The sequence below is a fragment of the Syngnathus acus genome, chromosome 9 (assembly GCF_901709675.1).
Source record: "Syngnathus acus chromosome 9, fSynAcu1.2, whole genome shotgun sequence".
In the NCBI taxonomy this organism is placed as follows: Eukaryota; Metazoa; Chordata; class Actinopteri; order Syngnathiformes; family Syngnathidae; genus Syngnathus; species Syngnathus acus.
In genome coordinates this window covers 18,099,901-18,115,901 of record NC_051094.1, presented here as the reverse complement: position 1 = coordinate 18,115,901, position 16,001 = coordinate 18,099,901, and the positions used below count along the sequence as shown (strand labels likewise).

At 41.4% G+C, this 16,001-nt stretch overlaps 1 protein-coding gene across 5 annotated transcripts in view; it reads right to left on the bottom strand.

Annotated features, from left to right (window-relative positions):
* The window catches only part of gtf2h2 (general transcription factor IIH, polypeptide 2), a 92,159-nt gene that overhangs the window by 22,827 nt on the left and 53,331 nt on the right, over window positions 1-16,001 (bottom strand). For all 5 annotated transcript variants that reach the window (XM_037259534.1, XM_037259529.1, XM_037259533.1 and 2 more), the window contains one exon: window positions 5,964-6,162. In XM_037259534.1, the coding sequence (XP_037115429.1) occupies window positions 5,964-6,162 (199 nt within the window). The remainder of the gene's footprint in view (window positions 1-5,963; window positions 6,163-16,001) is intronic.

Sequence of the window (16,001 nt, the reverse complement as noted above, 5' to 3'; positions counted from 1 at the left end):
GGGGAAAGGGAGATGATGTTTGCAATTGAGGAGGCAGAATCAGCTTGCGAATGGGCTCATGTGATTCCTGTATCCATCCAGAAGTTTGGGAACAACACTACCATTGTTGGCTGTATTAGAGGTGGACAGGAGGAGGAGTACAGGGGCCTGGTCCGGTGCTTCGGCGATGGTGTGGCTCCAACCACCTGCACCTAAACACCACGAAGTCCAGGGAAATGGTGGTGGACTGTTTTAATGTGTACAGAAAATAATGTAAACACACTGAATATAAATACTTGAAATTCCCTGTGTGTGTTTTCAGTAACAGGATTAAAGGATTACAGTGATCCCTCGCTACTTCACGGTTCATTTATCGCGGCTTCACTGCATTGCGGATTTTTTCCAGCCAAAACAAAGTTGTTATAATAAGAGTTCTAAAAACATATTTGCAGTGTTGTACTTTGTTATAAAAGAAGTTGTTATAATAAAAGACTTCTGAAAACATATTTACAGTATTGTACCGTTATAAAGTTACTGTGTTATAAAAGAAGTTGTTATAATAAAAGACTTCTGAAAACATATTTACAGTATTGTACCTTGTTATAAAAAATAATATAATAATAAGAGTCCTAAAATGATATTTACAGTATGTATACTTTAGCTACATCTACAGCAGGGGTCACCAACTCCGGTCCTCAAGGGCGCCAATCCAGCCTGTTTTAGGTGCAGCCCTGCAACAACACACCTGATTCAAATGATCAGCTCATCAGCAAGCTCTATTAAGGCTGATAGCGATCCTGATTATTTGAATCAGGTGTGTTGCAGGGGGGATACATCTAAAACAGGCTGGATTAGCGCCCTTGAGGACCGGAGTTGGTGACCCCTGATCTACAGCTACAAAATGTGCGTAGAGCTGCTATGCTAACTTGGGCCCACTAGAGGTCACTGTTTAACCAAGGTTAACAACAGAACGTCACATCTACATACTGTATGTTGCACACCCACACACGTACAGTATTTCACAAAAGTACACCCCTCTCATTTCTGCAATGTTTTAATTATATCTTGTCATGGGACAACACTGAAGAAATGACACTTTGATCCAATGTTAAGTAGTCACTGTAGAGCTTGGATAGCAAAGTAAATTTATTGTTACTTCAAAGTAACTCAAAATACAACAATGAATGTGTAAAATGCTGGCAACAAAAGTGAGTACACCCCAACTGAAAATCTCAAAATAAGCCAAAATTGGGACCAATTAGGCATTTTTCCTCCCTGTGTAATGCGACTAGTTAGTGTACCGAGGTGTTAGGTGTGATTGGGGATTAGGTGTATTAAATTAGGTATTTTCACTCTGATACTGGTCACAGAAAGTTCAACATGGCACCGCAAAGAACTCTCTGAGGATCTAAAAAAAATAATTATTGCTCTACATAAAGATGGCCTAGGCCAGGCATGTCCAAAGTCCGGCCCGCGGGCCAAATCCGGCCCCCGATCAGATTTCATATGGCCCGCAGCTTCGGTCTTATAATGTATTATTTATGGACCGCCTGCACTGTCAAACTGAATTTAAAAAAAAATGAAACTTGAACCTGTAATTCCTCCTATTACCAAAGGGTGGCAGCACCACCCCTCGCCGCTCATTTCTGCCATGGCGACTGCAAAGAAAACGAGGACAGTTGACATTGAGGGCCGTCGCTTTCAAGAGAAACGGGAATTACAATACTTCCTCGCTGAAAATCAAGGCAATTGTGTTTGTCTAATTTCTAAAGAGACGGTTGCCTTGTTTAAGGATTTCAACCTAAAGAGACACTAGTAGACTAAACATGCTGACACATACGACAAGCTAACAGGGAGTAACCGCGCTGATAAAGTGAAGCAGCTCCAAGCTGAAATGGCATCACAACAGCGATTCTTCACGTGGGGCTGTGAGTCAAAATTAAATAAAAATTAAATATTACTTAATATTAAATATTACGAAGTGGCCATGTTAATACTGTTATAAACCTGTAGACATGACACAAACTATTACTTTCTGAAAGATATTGTAAATGACAAGAGCAAAACTCACTTGTTTTAAGTTTTAATAATAACTAGGGGTGTAACGATTCATCGATACACATCGATTAATCGATATAATGCTCTACGATTTATTGGCATCGATGCTAAACGTAAACATCGATTTATATCGCCGTGTTTGACCTCGGACATTAGACGCGACTTTATTTTGAAATCCAGTTCATTGTTGCTTGCTTCCTCTTTCCGGGAGCAGTACGCGGCGTGTTGTGTTGTGAGCAGAGCAGGCACGTGAAAGGGGAGCCGACAACTACGCGGCTCCTGGGCTGGTGCTATGGCTAGTGTCCAAGAAGACGAGGAAATTCGCTCCCCTTTGGGCTTCAAGTCATTCGTTTGGAAGCACTTTGGATTCCAAAGAAAAGATGGCTCAACGGACAATTAAAATTATTATAAATAAATAGTTCAGTAATGCACTTTAAAGTTAATGGTATTACAAAAAAAGAAAGAATATTCATTTTCCTTTACTTATTTGAGAAAAAATATAGGAATTTGATAAAGTTCAGTGTTAAAATAAGCACTTTGTATACTACAATACTCTTGTAATTTCCTAAATAAAGAGTTTGCAGTACCTTGTTGATTTTGCGTATGAATTGTTATAAATCAGGATATTGTTCTATATTTTTTATTTAAAAAAAATATATATATATCGATCGTGGAGCACTATATCGTGATGTATCGTGAATGAATCACAGCAGGCTTTAAGATATCGGCAAATATCGTATCGTGTGTCTTGTATCGATATGATATCGTATCGTGAAAAAACCCGCGATTTACACCCCTAATAATAACAAATTTGCATTACTTGTAACTCCTGTTTAAAATGTTCATGAGGCAAAAGTAATTTTAAACTCATGTAAATGTAAGGTATTTCAAACAGTTTGTTCAATGTTATCTGACTCTTCAGATATGAATGAAAGGCAGAATTTGTGTTTTTAGAGTTGTTCACATCTGCATGAATGGCATATATTTGGTTATTTTGTCATTTGAAAAATAAAGACAATTGTGACAATGAAATTTGTTTTATAACAGTGTGTATTTGCATGAAATCTTTGTAGTTAAAAAATGTCTGAAAAAACTATTCACTTTATTAAATCTGGCCCTCCTTGCAAAAAGTTTGGACACCCCTGGCCGAAGCTATAAGATTGCCAACACCCTGAAACTCAGCTGTAGCACGGTGGACCATACAGTGGTTTAAGAGGACAAGTTCCATTCAAAACAGGCCTCGCCATGGTCGACCAAAGAAGTTGAGTGCACGCACTCAGTGTCATATTCAGAGGTTGCCTTTGGAAAACAGGCGTATGAGTGCTGCCAGCCTTGCTGCAGAGGTTGAAGGGGTGGGGGTTCAGTATGTCAGTGCTCAGACCATACGCCACACACTACATTCAATTGGTCTGCATGGCTGTCGTCCCAGGAAAAAGCCTCTTCTAAAAATGATGGACAAGGAAGCTTGCAAAAGGTTTGCTGAAGACAAGCAGACTAAGGATATGGGTTACTGGAACCATGTCCTGTGGTCTGATGAGACCAAGATAAACATATTTGGTTCAGACGCTGTCCAGCGTGTGTGGCGGCAACCAGGTGAAGAGTACAAAGACAAGTGTGTCTTGCCTACAGTCAAGCATGGTGGTGGGAGCGTCATGGTCTGGGGCTGTATGAGTGCTGCTGGCACTGGGGAGCTACAGTTCATTGAGGGAACAATGAATGCCAACATGTACTGTGGAATACTGAAGCAGAGCATGATCCCCTCCCTGCGTAAACTGGGCCGCAGAGCAGTATTCCAACACGATAACGACCCCAAACACACCTCCAAGACGACCACTGCCTTCCTAAAGAAGCTGAGGGTGAAGGTGATGGACTGGCCAAGCATGTCCCCAGACCTAAACATCTGTGGGGCATCCTCAAACGGAAGGTGGAGGAGCGCAAGGTCTCCAACATCCACCAGCTCCGTGATGTCATCATAGAAGAGGATTCCAGCGGCGACCTGTGAAGCTCTGGTGAACTCCATGCCTAAAAGGGTTACGGCTGTGCTGGAAAATAATGGTGGCCACACAAAATATTGACATTTGGGTCCAATTTTGACATTTTCAGTTGGGGTGTGTACTCACTTTTGTTGCCAACATTTTACACATTCGTTGTGGTATTTTGAGTTACTTTGAAGTAACAATAAATTTACTTTGCTATCCAAGCTCTACAGTGACTACTTAACATTGGATCAAAGTGTCATTTCTTCAGTGTTGTCCCATGACAAGATATAATTAAAACATTGCAGAAATGAGAGGGGTGTACTCACTTTTGAGATACTGTATATTTATATTTTCAATATTTATACAATATTTTCTGTATGTTATCTATAATATTAATGTATTATTTACATGTTTGAAACTATTATTTAATGGTCTAATAATAACATATGCACTTAAATGGTGTCATATACAGTTATTGACACACAAAAAATGTACAGATGAGAGGGTGACCCTGCTTCGCAGATTTCACTTATCACGGGGTGGTTTTGGAACCAATTTTCCGCGATAAACGAGGAATTACTGTATTTCAACCGAACCGCTTAGCCTCACGAAGGTTGTGGACGTGCTGGAGCCTATCACAGTGGTCTTTGGGCGGTAGACGGGGTACACCCTGAAGTGGTCGCCAGACGGGGTACACCCTGAAGTGGTCGCCAACCAACCACAGGGTAAAACATTCACACTCACAATCACCTACAGACAATTTGGAGTGGTCAATCGGCCTACCGTGCATGTTTGTGGAATGTGGGAGGAAATCGAAGTACCCAGAGAAAACCCATGCAGGCAATGTGAGAAAATGCAAACTCCACTCTGACCTGTGAGGTGAACGTGCTAACCAGTGCACCAACATGCCGTCCCTATTAACAATTATAATTATTGCAAATGTATATACTGGACAAATTGTCCTCACTGCTTATCAGTAATTAGCTAGAACTACAAGGACTTACCTAGAACTACAGGGTCCGGCAAAATGATCTGACACATTTGTAGGTTTAATAAAATGCAAATAAATTAAAGAAACAAAAAAGTTTATTTTTATTTTCAAAAAGTACATATATTGCCATTTTGTTTTGTTTCGTTTCATTTCATTTTCGTTTCGTTTTTGAATAATGTTATTTTGTTTCGTTTCAGTTGCTAACATGAATTGAACCGGTGAGCACCGCGCTTTCATTGTGGAAACGTTTATCAAGAACAAATCTGTAACTGCAACACAACGAGTGTTCCATTTACGCTTCAGACTTGGTAGACATGACCCCGTACCTGCTCGAAACACGATCTTGTTGTGGGTTACTAACTTCAGAGCCAGTGGATCAGCATTGAAATAAACCAGCTCAGTGGCCTAGTGGTAGAGTGTCCGCCCTGAGACTGGAAGGTTGTGGGTTCAAACCCCGGCCGGGTCATACCAAAGACTATAAAAATGGGACCCATTGCCTCCCTGCTTGGCACTCAGCATTAAGGGTTGGAATTGGGGGGTTAGATCACCAAATGATTCCCGAGCGCGGCACCGCTGCTGCTCACTGCTCCCCTCTCCCCCAGGGGATGGATTAAAATCACACGGGGATGGGTTAAATGCAGAGGACAAATTTCACCACACCCAGATGTGTGTGTGACGGTCATTGGGACTTTAACTTTAAAATCAACTGGCCAACCTCGCACCTCCAGAACTCCAGAAAATGTGGCAGCGGTAAGACCAAAATAACATTATTTTATTTGATTATTTTCAAAAAAATTTCGTTATTTAAAAAAAAAAAAAAATTTTGTTTCTTTAATTTATTTGCATTTTATTAAACCTACAAATTTGTCCGATCATTTTGCCGGACCCTGTACATATTCTCATTTGCAGCAGAGACAAGACAGAAAATGAACAAAGGTAAACATCAGTATACTAACCCATACGTATTAATGAGCATTCAGATGAGGAGCTGGCAGGGGGAGGCTTCACATGCAGCGTCAGTAGCAGCTCTTTGAAATGGCTCTCATCCAGGATGACATGGTATGACCCACCAGTTTCCCTCGTCAATATAGTACACACCCGAACTTCCGCAGACAGGCCGATTACAGACACTCGAACCTTCAGTGATTTCATGGTCTGACAATGGCATGAAACAGCAATGGGAAAAAAACAATTACAAATGATGGCATAGGAAAATTCAAATAAAAAAAATCATGTATTAAACCAGACATGCTAGGTGGATTATTTCACATGGTATATCAGTTTATTTTAGAACTATCTACTACAACCAAGAGGAGTTATTTATATTTGACTACCGTATTTTTCGGACTAAAGGTCGCTCCGGAATATAGGTCGCATTAGCCATAAAATGCACAATAACGTGAAAAAAAACATATAAGTCGCTCCGGAGTACAAGTCGCATTTTGGGGGAAATTTATTCGACAAAATCCAACACGAAGAACAGACATGAACGAGCAACTACAGGCTAAACGATAGGCATGCTAACGTGACATAAACACAAACGAAGAGCTGAGAACGGGCCTGACGTAACATCCATCCATCCATCCATTTTCTGTACCGCTTAGTCCCCACGGGGGTCGCGGGCGTGCCGGAGCCTATCCCAGCCGTCATCGGGCAGTAGGCGGGGGACACCCTGAACCGGTTGCCAGCCAATCGCAGGGCACACAGAGACAAACAACCATACGCACTCGCACTCACACCTAGGGACAATTTGGAGTGCTCAATCGGCCTACCAAGCATGTTTTTGGGATGTGGGAGGAAACCGGAGTGCCCGGAGAAAACCCACGCGGGCCCGGGGAGAACATGCAAACTCACAGGGTGTGGGTTCGATTCCACCTCCACCTTTCTTTTTTCTAAAGACAAACAAGCAACGAGCTCAGGGATGCGGTCCAGAAGATTTTGTGTTCAAATGAAGGCCTGACTCGGTCTGGTATGCACATGTTTTCTTTTTTTTTTTTATTGAAATGCTCTGCCTTTATTAATCGTCTTGAATGCTTCACCGTGACATCGTTTGTAAGCCGGCTTCAAACAACGGGGTAATTTCTTGCTTCTCAGTGTGCTGTACAGTGAACCCAATGTATCTATTTATGTTTATATTTCATAATATTTGTGTATTAGTTTGTACCATTCAATAAATGTGTGAAAATGAATTGGCAGTGTGACTTTTTTTTTTCACTCGAACGTAACTCTTCATTTTGACTTGCAATCCAAACCAGCTCTCAGTCTATCATCCGTTGCACGTCTGTAGCGCAGCCGTAGCGCGGTACTCATAGCGCGTAGGAACAAATCAAATTCCTGGCAAAATGGGAGCAAGGGCCTCATTGGCATCAAAGCGTCCAGTAACCAGAAGCTGCTGTGCGGCTTGCCGGCCAAAGCAAACAGACATGCAAACACATGTGGCGACGCATCCGCAAGATTTCCTCCTCCCTTTGCTGAATGAAAGAAGCGGCGGGAGGAAGCTCAGCGGCGACAGTTGACTTAAGGGGAAAAGACTATGCTTGCCTGATTATATATATTAAAAAAAAATCTGGCAAAATTACGAGATGTACTGACTGCTCATTATGCATTTCCACCTTTGGAATGAGTCAGGATAAGGGACGATGGGGGTTGTTGAACCCAACCTGTCAATCAGTGTGAAGCACATTGATTCGAAGCGAAGTGGGCCTCAGCGATAGCACACAAAAAATGTTCCATATATGACAAGTTCATTTATACCTTTCAGCCTGCGTTCAACATACTTGTCACCATCAGCACACCCCCTCATGTCAACTCATTTGCTGAGTGGCTGGATAAATAAATATGTTTCAACCTCGGGTGTTTTTGGCGAATCTGAGTACAGTTTGGATGGATTCTTGGTCACGCGCCAAACTCGACTTAGTTTGAACATTCATCAGTGTGAGTGTCCCCTGCACGCAATCATGCTAGCAGTCACACGGTTAGGCTCGCGAACACTTGAGTCAGCAGGGAAACATGCGCATTTAAAAGCAGAAAATCCCCAATAAAAATCCCTCTAATGTGAAACAGTCTCCCATCAAAGCAAACCTTCACAAATATTTGCTGAACTTGTACATTTTGCTGTTAATGCCACTTGAGACATTGCTCGGTCGGGCTGCGTTTCATTTGCTAGCTTGCTAACATTCGGAGTAGGACGGGGGTGCTAATGAGAGGTGTCGAGATGAAGACTGAAGATTGAATAGGAGGCAATAATCATTTTATCACAACTACGATCTACACACTGGAATGTATTTGAAGCTCTCTGGTAGATTAATGTTTGGCTCACAAGACATAGCAAAAACAAATCCAAAAAGAGATGCTCATGACTCTAAAAATTAAGTCAAGGTGACTTCTGGGTGACTTCTAGACACAGATGATTTCCAGCCAGGTTTTCAATTTGAACTTTCCTGTGTATTGTCTCCAACATACGTGCGATTATTCAGAAAAGGGTACAAAGGCCGTCTGAGCCGTTTTGAATCACTCGCGATGGTCTTCAAAGCAACGGCTCGTGATTCCGTCTGGTTTTATAGTGTTTCTTAGCCTGACTTTGTGTGGGAGATTTTAACAAGAGGTTCTTTTGTGTGTCACAAACCTCAAGTTTTTCAAGACGAGCGCTCAAGGATCATGCTATTCAAATCACGGCGAGAGCAAAGCGCTTCCTGATCCCGCCGTCTGGAAGCCATCCTGAGGAAGGAGGTGCACCACATCTTAGAATGAGGCTGCACGCTCTCCAAAATACTCCTTCCTGATCTTTTACTGCATCTCCATGCATTGAACATTGTATGCACGCTCTGAATGCTTTTAAAAAGTCCTTCCGTGAACTTTGAGCCTCGTCCGTGCGGTTGCATCGCGTTTAAATAATATTGCAGTTTAGCGCGAGAATCTTTTCATGGTGGTTTTTGAGTCACTGCGTGTTATGTAAACGAGCAGGTGCCGTTCAGTTGTGGTGCAAGCGACGAGCGAGCTCATGCGGTCATGGATTTAGCTTAGTGTGAGACTTCCTGTCAAACCAGAACACTTTCAAGTGGAACACCAAAAGCAAATACATGATTCCTCTTGTTTTAAACTGTTAAAAAATACGCAGATGGTGACACAGCAAAAGCATCTGGAACAACAATGATGATGCCAAATAACCATTCCGGGAGAAATTATTATTTTTTGGGTCCGGCCAGGTGAAATCTCCACTATCAAACTACTTTTTTGTTCTCCAGCCCAACTTTGAGCCAAAACCAAGAGGCCACCGGGCGTGAGGTGCACAGGTAACCGTGGAGCTACAAAACGACCAAACGTGGGTGTGCTTCAAAGGCATCAGCCAAAAATTGGAGACAGGACATAAGTATGCGGCATGGAAAAAAAAAATCTCCTGGATAAGGATGTAATTGTTTAGCAGGGTCCTGCACATTAACTCGAAAATACAATACAGGTTTTGATATATACTATATGGCCGCCTTTGATGTTAATGGAAACCAGTGGGCAGCAATCTGCTTCATGGCTCTGACAAATAACAGTTTCCTTAAGGCGAAGAAAAAGAAGCAAGGTGAAGGTTAGCATGGAAATGTAAATTTTTCCCCCATGTGTTCATTCACTTTGGATCAACGTTAAAACTTGCACAGTGTAGTCATGGTGCCAATTGGTACCATGATTACGCATAAAAAATAAACAATTACTGTTTGGAGAAGATTTTTGATCAACTAAAATGTTCTGACAAAAAAAAAAACCCTGCTAACTGGTAAGAAATATCTTGGCAGAGGAACATTAGATCTCGTAAGCAATCCTGGTCATCCGGCAATGATGAAATGCACAATAACACAAAACATACATCCCATCGTGAGCGCTAAATGCATTGGCCAGACATTCAGAGACATTGCGTATGCTCACTCGCCACAGATGTGAGCGTGATCGGAGCTGACTTCGCCCTACAGTGAACCCCCGCAGGTGGAGCTGGAGCACGGCTTCATGTGCCGATTTAAACGGACAGGCCTCGTTAAAGGAGGTAATCGGCTCGTAAGGTCGTTCTAATCGCTCACAGAGCCTCTGATCGTGTCGAAAAAAACCCCGGAACAACACTGCCAAATGTCTCGGTGGGTTTGTTGATTGACAGCGAGAACATGTGAATGATAGTTTGACATGTGCACTTGAGGGAACGTACTTCAGAACGATGCTTTATGGATGGAGCAAAGCGGTATGCAGTTAACAGGTTTCAGACATGAGAAGAAGACAAAGAACATTGCAGTTAAGCTCGCGTGTTTAACCCCGAACAAATTATGACAAAGAGATGAAAATAACAGTTGGGAAATATTATCGTTTATCCTCATGGCTCAAGAAAAAGAATAGCCCACTACTTTGTACATATGTGTCACTAATGCACCGCCAGATGTTGGTTAGCTTAGCTTTGTCCCTTAACCTTGCATCATTAAAAGCAGCAGACTTGCCCATGGCTTCATCCAATAATAAAAAGTCATCAATTTAGATTTTCCAAAGCTACTGCTTCTTTGGGGTTTGCGCCATTTATACTGAACAGTACAGTCGGTCCAGCTTGTAGGTACCAAATGTGTGTTAACAACATGCTAGTCTCACTTTTTCAAAACTACTTACAAAGAAAACAGTAGCAGGCCTCCAGATACTATGTCCTGCTTAAAATGTAGGTTAGCTTAATTTGCCTAACTAAATCAACTATATACGTATTTCGCTAAAGAACGCTAAAAAACGCTAAAAAAAAATCAATTTCAAAGCAAGCGCTCGTAGCTCAACAAGTTCACCTGTGGACAGAATGACTTCCTGATGTATTCTACTATAACACAGTGAAGTGTATATATTATTAATCTATTTCTGTCATAGAGCATGCTAACAATCATGGCTGCTATGCCCCTAACCCGATAACTACAAGCCTTTAATCCATGTTTTCATTAATAAAAACCTATTATCGTGTTTTCCCCAAATGTCAAATGGAATTTGCACTATTACAAATGAGACGAATACATTTCTTGTATTGTACTGTGAACCCACACCCTCCTAACTGTGAGGCGGACGTGCTACCCAGTGCGCCACCGAGCCGCCCGGCCTGACGTAACATTCAGAGTTATTCAAATAACTATTACATAAATAACACGTTTATAAAACCATCTGTCACTCCAATTCATTAAATCCATCAATCGTCCTTTATGGAAACAATGCCGCGTATGCGCCGCTGACGTCTAAATATTCTATATATTCCACAGACCCATATAACGATATATAAAGTATATATCAAATAACTATCATATAAACAACAATATTATCAAACCATATGTGTCACTCCAAATCATTAAATCCATCCATCAAATTCCTCGTCCTTTGTCAACAACGCCGCGCGTGCGTCCTGACATCAGCCTCGTCGTTATTCCACAGATCTAGTATATAACTATATTATAGCGTTAACAAAGTACAAGGAAAGACGTGGGTTTGGTAAACGTCTCTTTATTTAACAAAACAAGAGTTCAACGAGCCAACAAGTACTGAACTGTAACGATAAAAACATATACAAGTTGCTATACGAAATAAAATATATCAAACAACTATAACATAAATAGTTCACCACCACACGGCCCCAAGCACCGGCGTCGACTTCCAGGTGTGTGGCGGCGTGGACTTCCATCCCCGGAGGTGGCACTTCCAGCCACGGAGGTGGAAGAGAGCTCCATAGAATAGGACCGGGCGTGCGTAAAAGCCATGTCCGAGCCCCATCCACCGTCCCCGGACAGCCACCCGGCCGAGCGCCGGCCCCCGACTTCCATCCACGGAGGTGAAAGAGAGCTCCGTAGAGTAGGACCGGGCGTGCGTAAAAGCCATGTCCGAGTCCCATCTACCGTCCCTGGACAGCCACCCGGCCGAGCGCCGGCCCCCGACTTCAATCCACGGAGGTGAAAGAGAGCTACGTAGAGTAGGACCGGGCGTGCGTAAAAGCCATAATAGTTTTTCAAACCTTCTGTGTCACTCCAAATCATTAAATCCTTCAAACTCTTCGTCCTCCGTGTCACTTACAAACAAAGCCGCTAATGATGCCGGCAGTACGTGGGGCCCTTCCTCATCTTCGTCATCCCGTGATCGAATCTTTGTCCTTTAGGTAAACAACCGCCGCGCCACTGACGTCACTTGAAATTCAAATTACAGTAATCCCTTGCTACATCGCGGTTCATTTATCGCAGTTTCACTTTTTTCTTTTTTTTAATTTTGAAAATTTGTGAAAAAATTCACATGTAAGTCGCTCCTCAGTATAAGTCGCCCCCCCACCCAAACTATGAAAAAAAACGCGACTTGTAGTCCGAAAATTACGGTATATTCTTGCTGCACTTCTTATGATTTTCTCCTCACATTCCGCAAAGACCATTTCATACTCCTGCAAATGACAACGGCTGCATTGCATCACATGACAGACGCACATGACAGACGCATATGACATGACGCACACACGTAAAAAATTGTCACGGCCTGTGGCATACCCTGCCCTGCGTATTATCTCTCGTGATTGGGCCGTTTAGTGCAGGGGTGACAAACTAATTTGTGTTGCGGACCGCATTGTAGTCATAGTTTCCCTTGGAGGGCCATTATGACGGTCAATGGCTTCTATATACATACAGTATAGGCTACACAACAAACTGATGAATGACTAGTTTTGAAATCAGAGACTAGTGAAATCTGTTCAAATAGTTCAAAAAGATGAATGGTAATAAAAACTAGAAAATGCAATTTCTGGAGAAATTGCGTGTGAAGGCGAAGAAGCTGAATAAATATTTGGGGAATGCTATGTTTAAAGTTGGAACAGGTTGAATCAGTTGAAAAATGTAGAACTTAGAAATGAAAAATGGAATTTTGGAGAATTTGGCGTGAATTTTAAAATTGAAAATGTGGAATTTTTGGTAAGTGGGAAGTTGTGGAATAGGTAGGCAAAAGATGAACAGTTGAAAGTTGGAACGGGTTGAATCGGTTGAAAAATGTTGAAGTCTATTTTTGAACATGAGATCAACCAAACACAAAATCATTTTTTTCACATTTTCACATAATTTCATGTTATGCCAATAAGACAAATAAATCAACATGTTCAAAAAAGGATAAGGAAGAAGCTATTGCTTGTTTTTTCCTACCCCTTTTATACATCATAATTCTTAACATGGTTGCTGATTAGTTTTTTCGAGGTACAGAAACTAGATTTTTCGGAGGAAGATAATTTTGGAAATGAAAAAACAGTTTATACAATAATATTCCGGAAAGAAAAATAAATAAGATATGGACTATATAGCTGAAAACAGACAAGTAAAAGATTTCAATCACTATAATTTTCTAGTGTAAAATTTTTCAAGTGTTCTTTGAATTGGGCAATGTGTTTACTTTCTTTGATCGTTACAGGTAAATTATTCCATAGCTTTACCCCATTGACAGATATGCAAATGCTTTTGAGGGTGGTGCGCACCTTAGGTTGTAAAAGATTCCCTCTCCTTCTTAGATTGTAATCACTTTCTCTTTCTATGAACCATTTTTGTATATTATTAGGGAGTAATCTGTTTTTAGCTTTATAAATAATTTGTGCGGTCTTGAAATCTACCAAATCCATAGATTTTAATGTTTGTAATTTAATTATTAAATTATTTGTGTGTTCACAATAGCCAACATTGTTGATAATTCTAATTGCCTTTTTCTGCATTGTGCATACCGTCTTTAGGGTGGTTTTGTAGGTATTACCCCATACCTCAACACCGTAGGACATGTAAGGAAGAAACAGGGAGCAGTATAAATTGTACATTGTTTTCTGGTTCAGTAAGCGTCTGACTTTACAAAGTATACCCACGGTCTTTGCCAATTTTGAACAGATGCGTTTGACTTGCGGTTTCCAGCTGAGACTGTGGTCAATTATTACTCCCAGAAAGGAGTTTTCATAAACTCTATCTACTCTGGTGTTATCACACAGTACTTCAAGAGTTATGTCTTCTGGGATTTTTCGTTTCCCAAAAATCATAAAATTGGTTTTCTTTATGTTAAGAGATAATTTATTTGAGTCAAACCACAGTGTTAGCTTGGCAAGCTCATCAGAGACAGTCTTCATTAGTTGTTGTAAGTTCTCTCCTTCACAATAGATATTTGTGTCATCAGCAAAAATGACAAATTTCAAAATATTAGAGGTGTTAATTATATCATTAATATATAATACGAATAATTTTGGTCCCAATATTGATCCTTGTGGAACACCGCAGGTTATATTTAAAAGCATTGATTTTTTCTCTCCATCTGCACGAACTGTTGCCTATGTTCTAAGTAGCTTTTTATCCAACTGAACCCTATTCCCCTAATCCCATACCTTTCCAGTTTTTGAAACAAAATGTCATGATTAATTGTATCAAAGGCCTTTTTAAGGTCAATAAAAACTCCTATGGCAAACTTCTTGTCGTCAATGCTTGTTGACAGTTCTTCCACAAGGTCAATTAAACCTAAAGATGCAGATCGCTTTGGCCTAAAACCATATTGAGTATCAGTTAATATCTCACACTCATCAATAAAACTGTCCAATCTAACAGCAAAAATCTTCTCCAAGATTTTGGAAAATTGGGGAAGCAATGAGACTGGCCTGTAGTTGGTGTAAAAATTCTCCTCACTGTCCTTATAGATGGGAACGACATTGGCTATTTTCATTTTAGTGGGAAAGGAGCCCAGTTTCAGCGAGAGGTTGCAGATATGTGCTATGGGATCTGCTATAGCTACTATTACATATTTAATTAAGAATAGATCAATATCCTCACAGTCCCTTGATGTTTTGTTCTTAAATTGTTTAACAATATCAATTATTTCAGTTTTATCTGTATCGCTCAGAAAGATGGTAGCCGGGTTTCGTTCCCCAAAATATTGTGATATACCTCCCCTTTGTGGAGGGATTATCTCATCTGCCAGCTTGGGCCCTACATTCACAAAGAATTTTTTGAATCCTGCCACCACTTCATCACCATTTTTAATTATCTTACCATTTTCAAAGAATTCATTTGGGAATCCAGCACTTGTTTTTTTTCTTCTTATAATTGAGTTTATAATATTCAAAAGTCAAAGTCAAAGTCTGCTTTATTGTCAACCTCTTCACATGCCAAGACACACAAAGAAATCGAAATTACGTTTCCACTATCCCACGGTGACAAGACATAGTACATGACATACATACAAGCAAACAACACAGAATAAAAACAAGAAGGCACAAACAATGAATAATAAGAGTGATGAATAATAAGAGTGATGAATAAATAATAAATAAACAAATAACACAATAAATAAATAAATAAGAGGAGCAAAACGGAGCAAGTGTGCATACAGCAGACAGTCAGAATATAGCGCAAAAGTACAGGACGCTACGCAGAAGGGGGGAGAGAGTTCAGGATCCTAACAGCCTGGAGTACGAAGCTGTTGGTGAGTCTGGTGGTGCGGGAGCGCAGGCTCCTGTACCTCTTCCCAGAGGGCAGAAGATCGAACAAAGAGTGAGCGGGGTGACTCACATCACTCACAATCGTAGTCGCCTTGCGGGTGAGATGGGAGGTGTAAATGTCCTTCAAGGAGGGGAGTGAAGCACCAATAATCTTACCAGCCGTGTTCACTATGCGCTGGAGGGCCTTCATGTTGTAGTCTGTGCAGCTACCACCCCAAACAGCAATACAGCTGGAGAGAACGCTCTCAATGGTGCCACGGTAAAACGTAGTCATGACGGCCGGAGGAGCACACGCTCGCCTGAGTTTCCGCAGGAAGTACAGGCGGCGCTGGGCCTTCTTCGCCAGTGATGCGGTGTTGGTGGACCAGGAGAGATCCTCACTGATGTGCACCCCCAGGAACCTGGTGCTGCTCACTCTCTCCACCACAGCACCGTCGATGGTCAGCGGCAGGTGTCGGGTGTGACCCTTCCGGAAGTCAACAACAATCTCCTTGGTCTTGTTGACGTTCAGCAGGAGGTTGTTGTC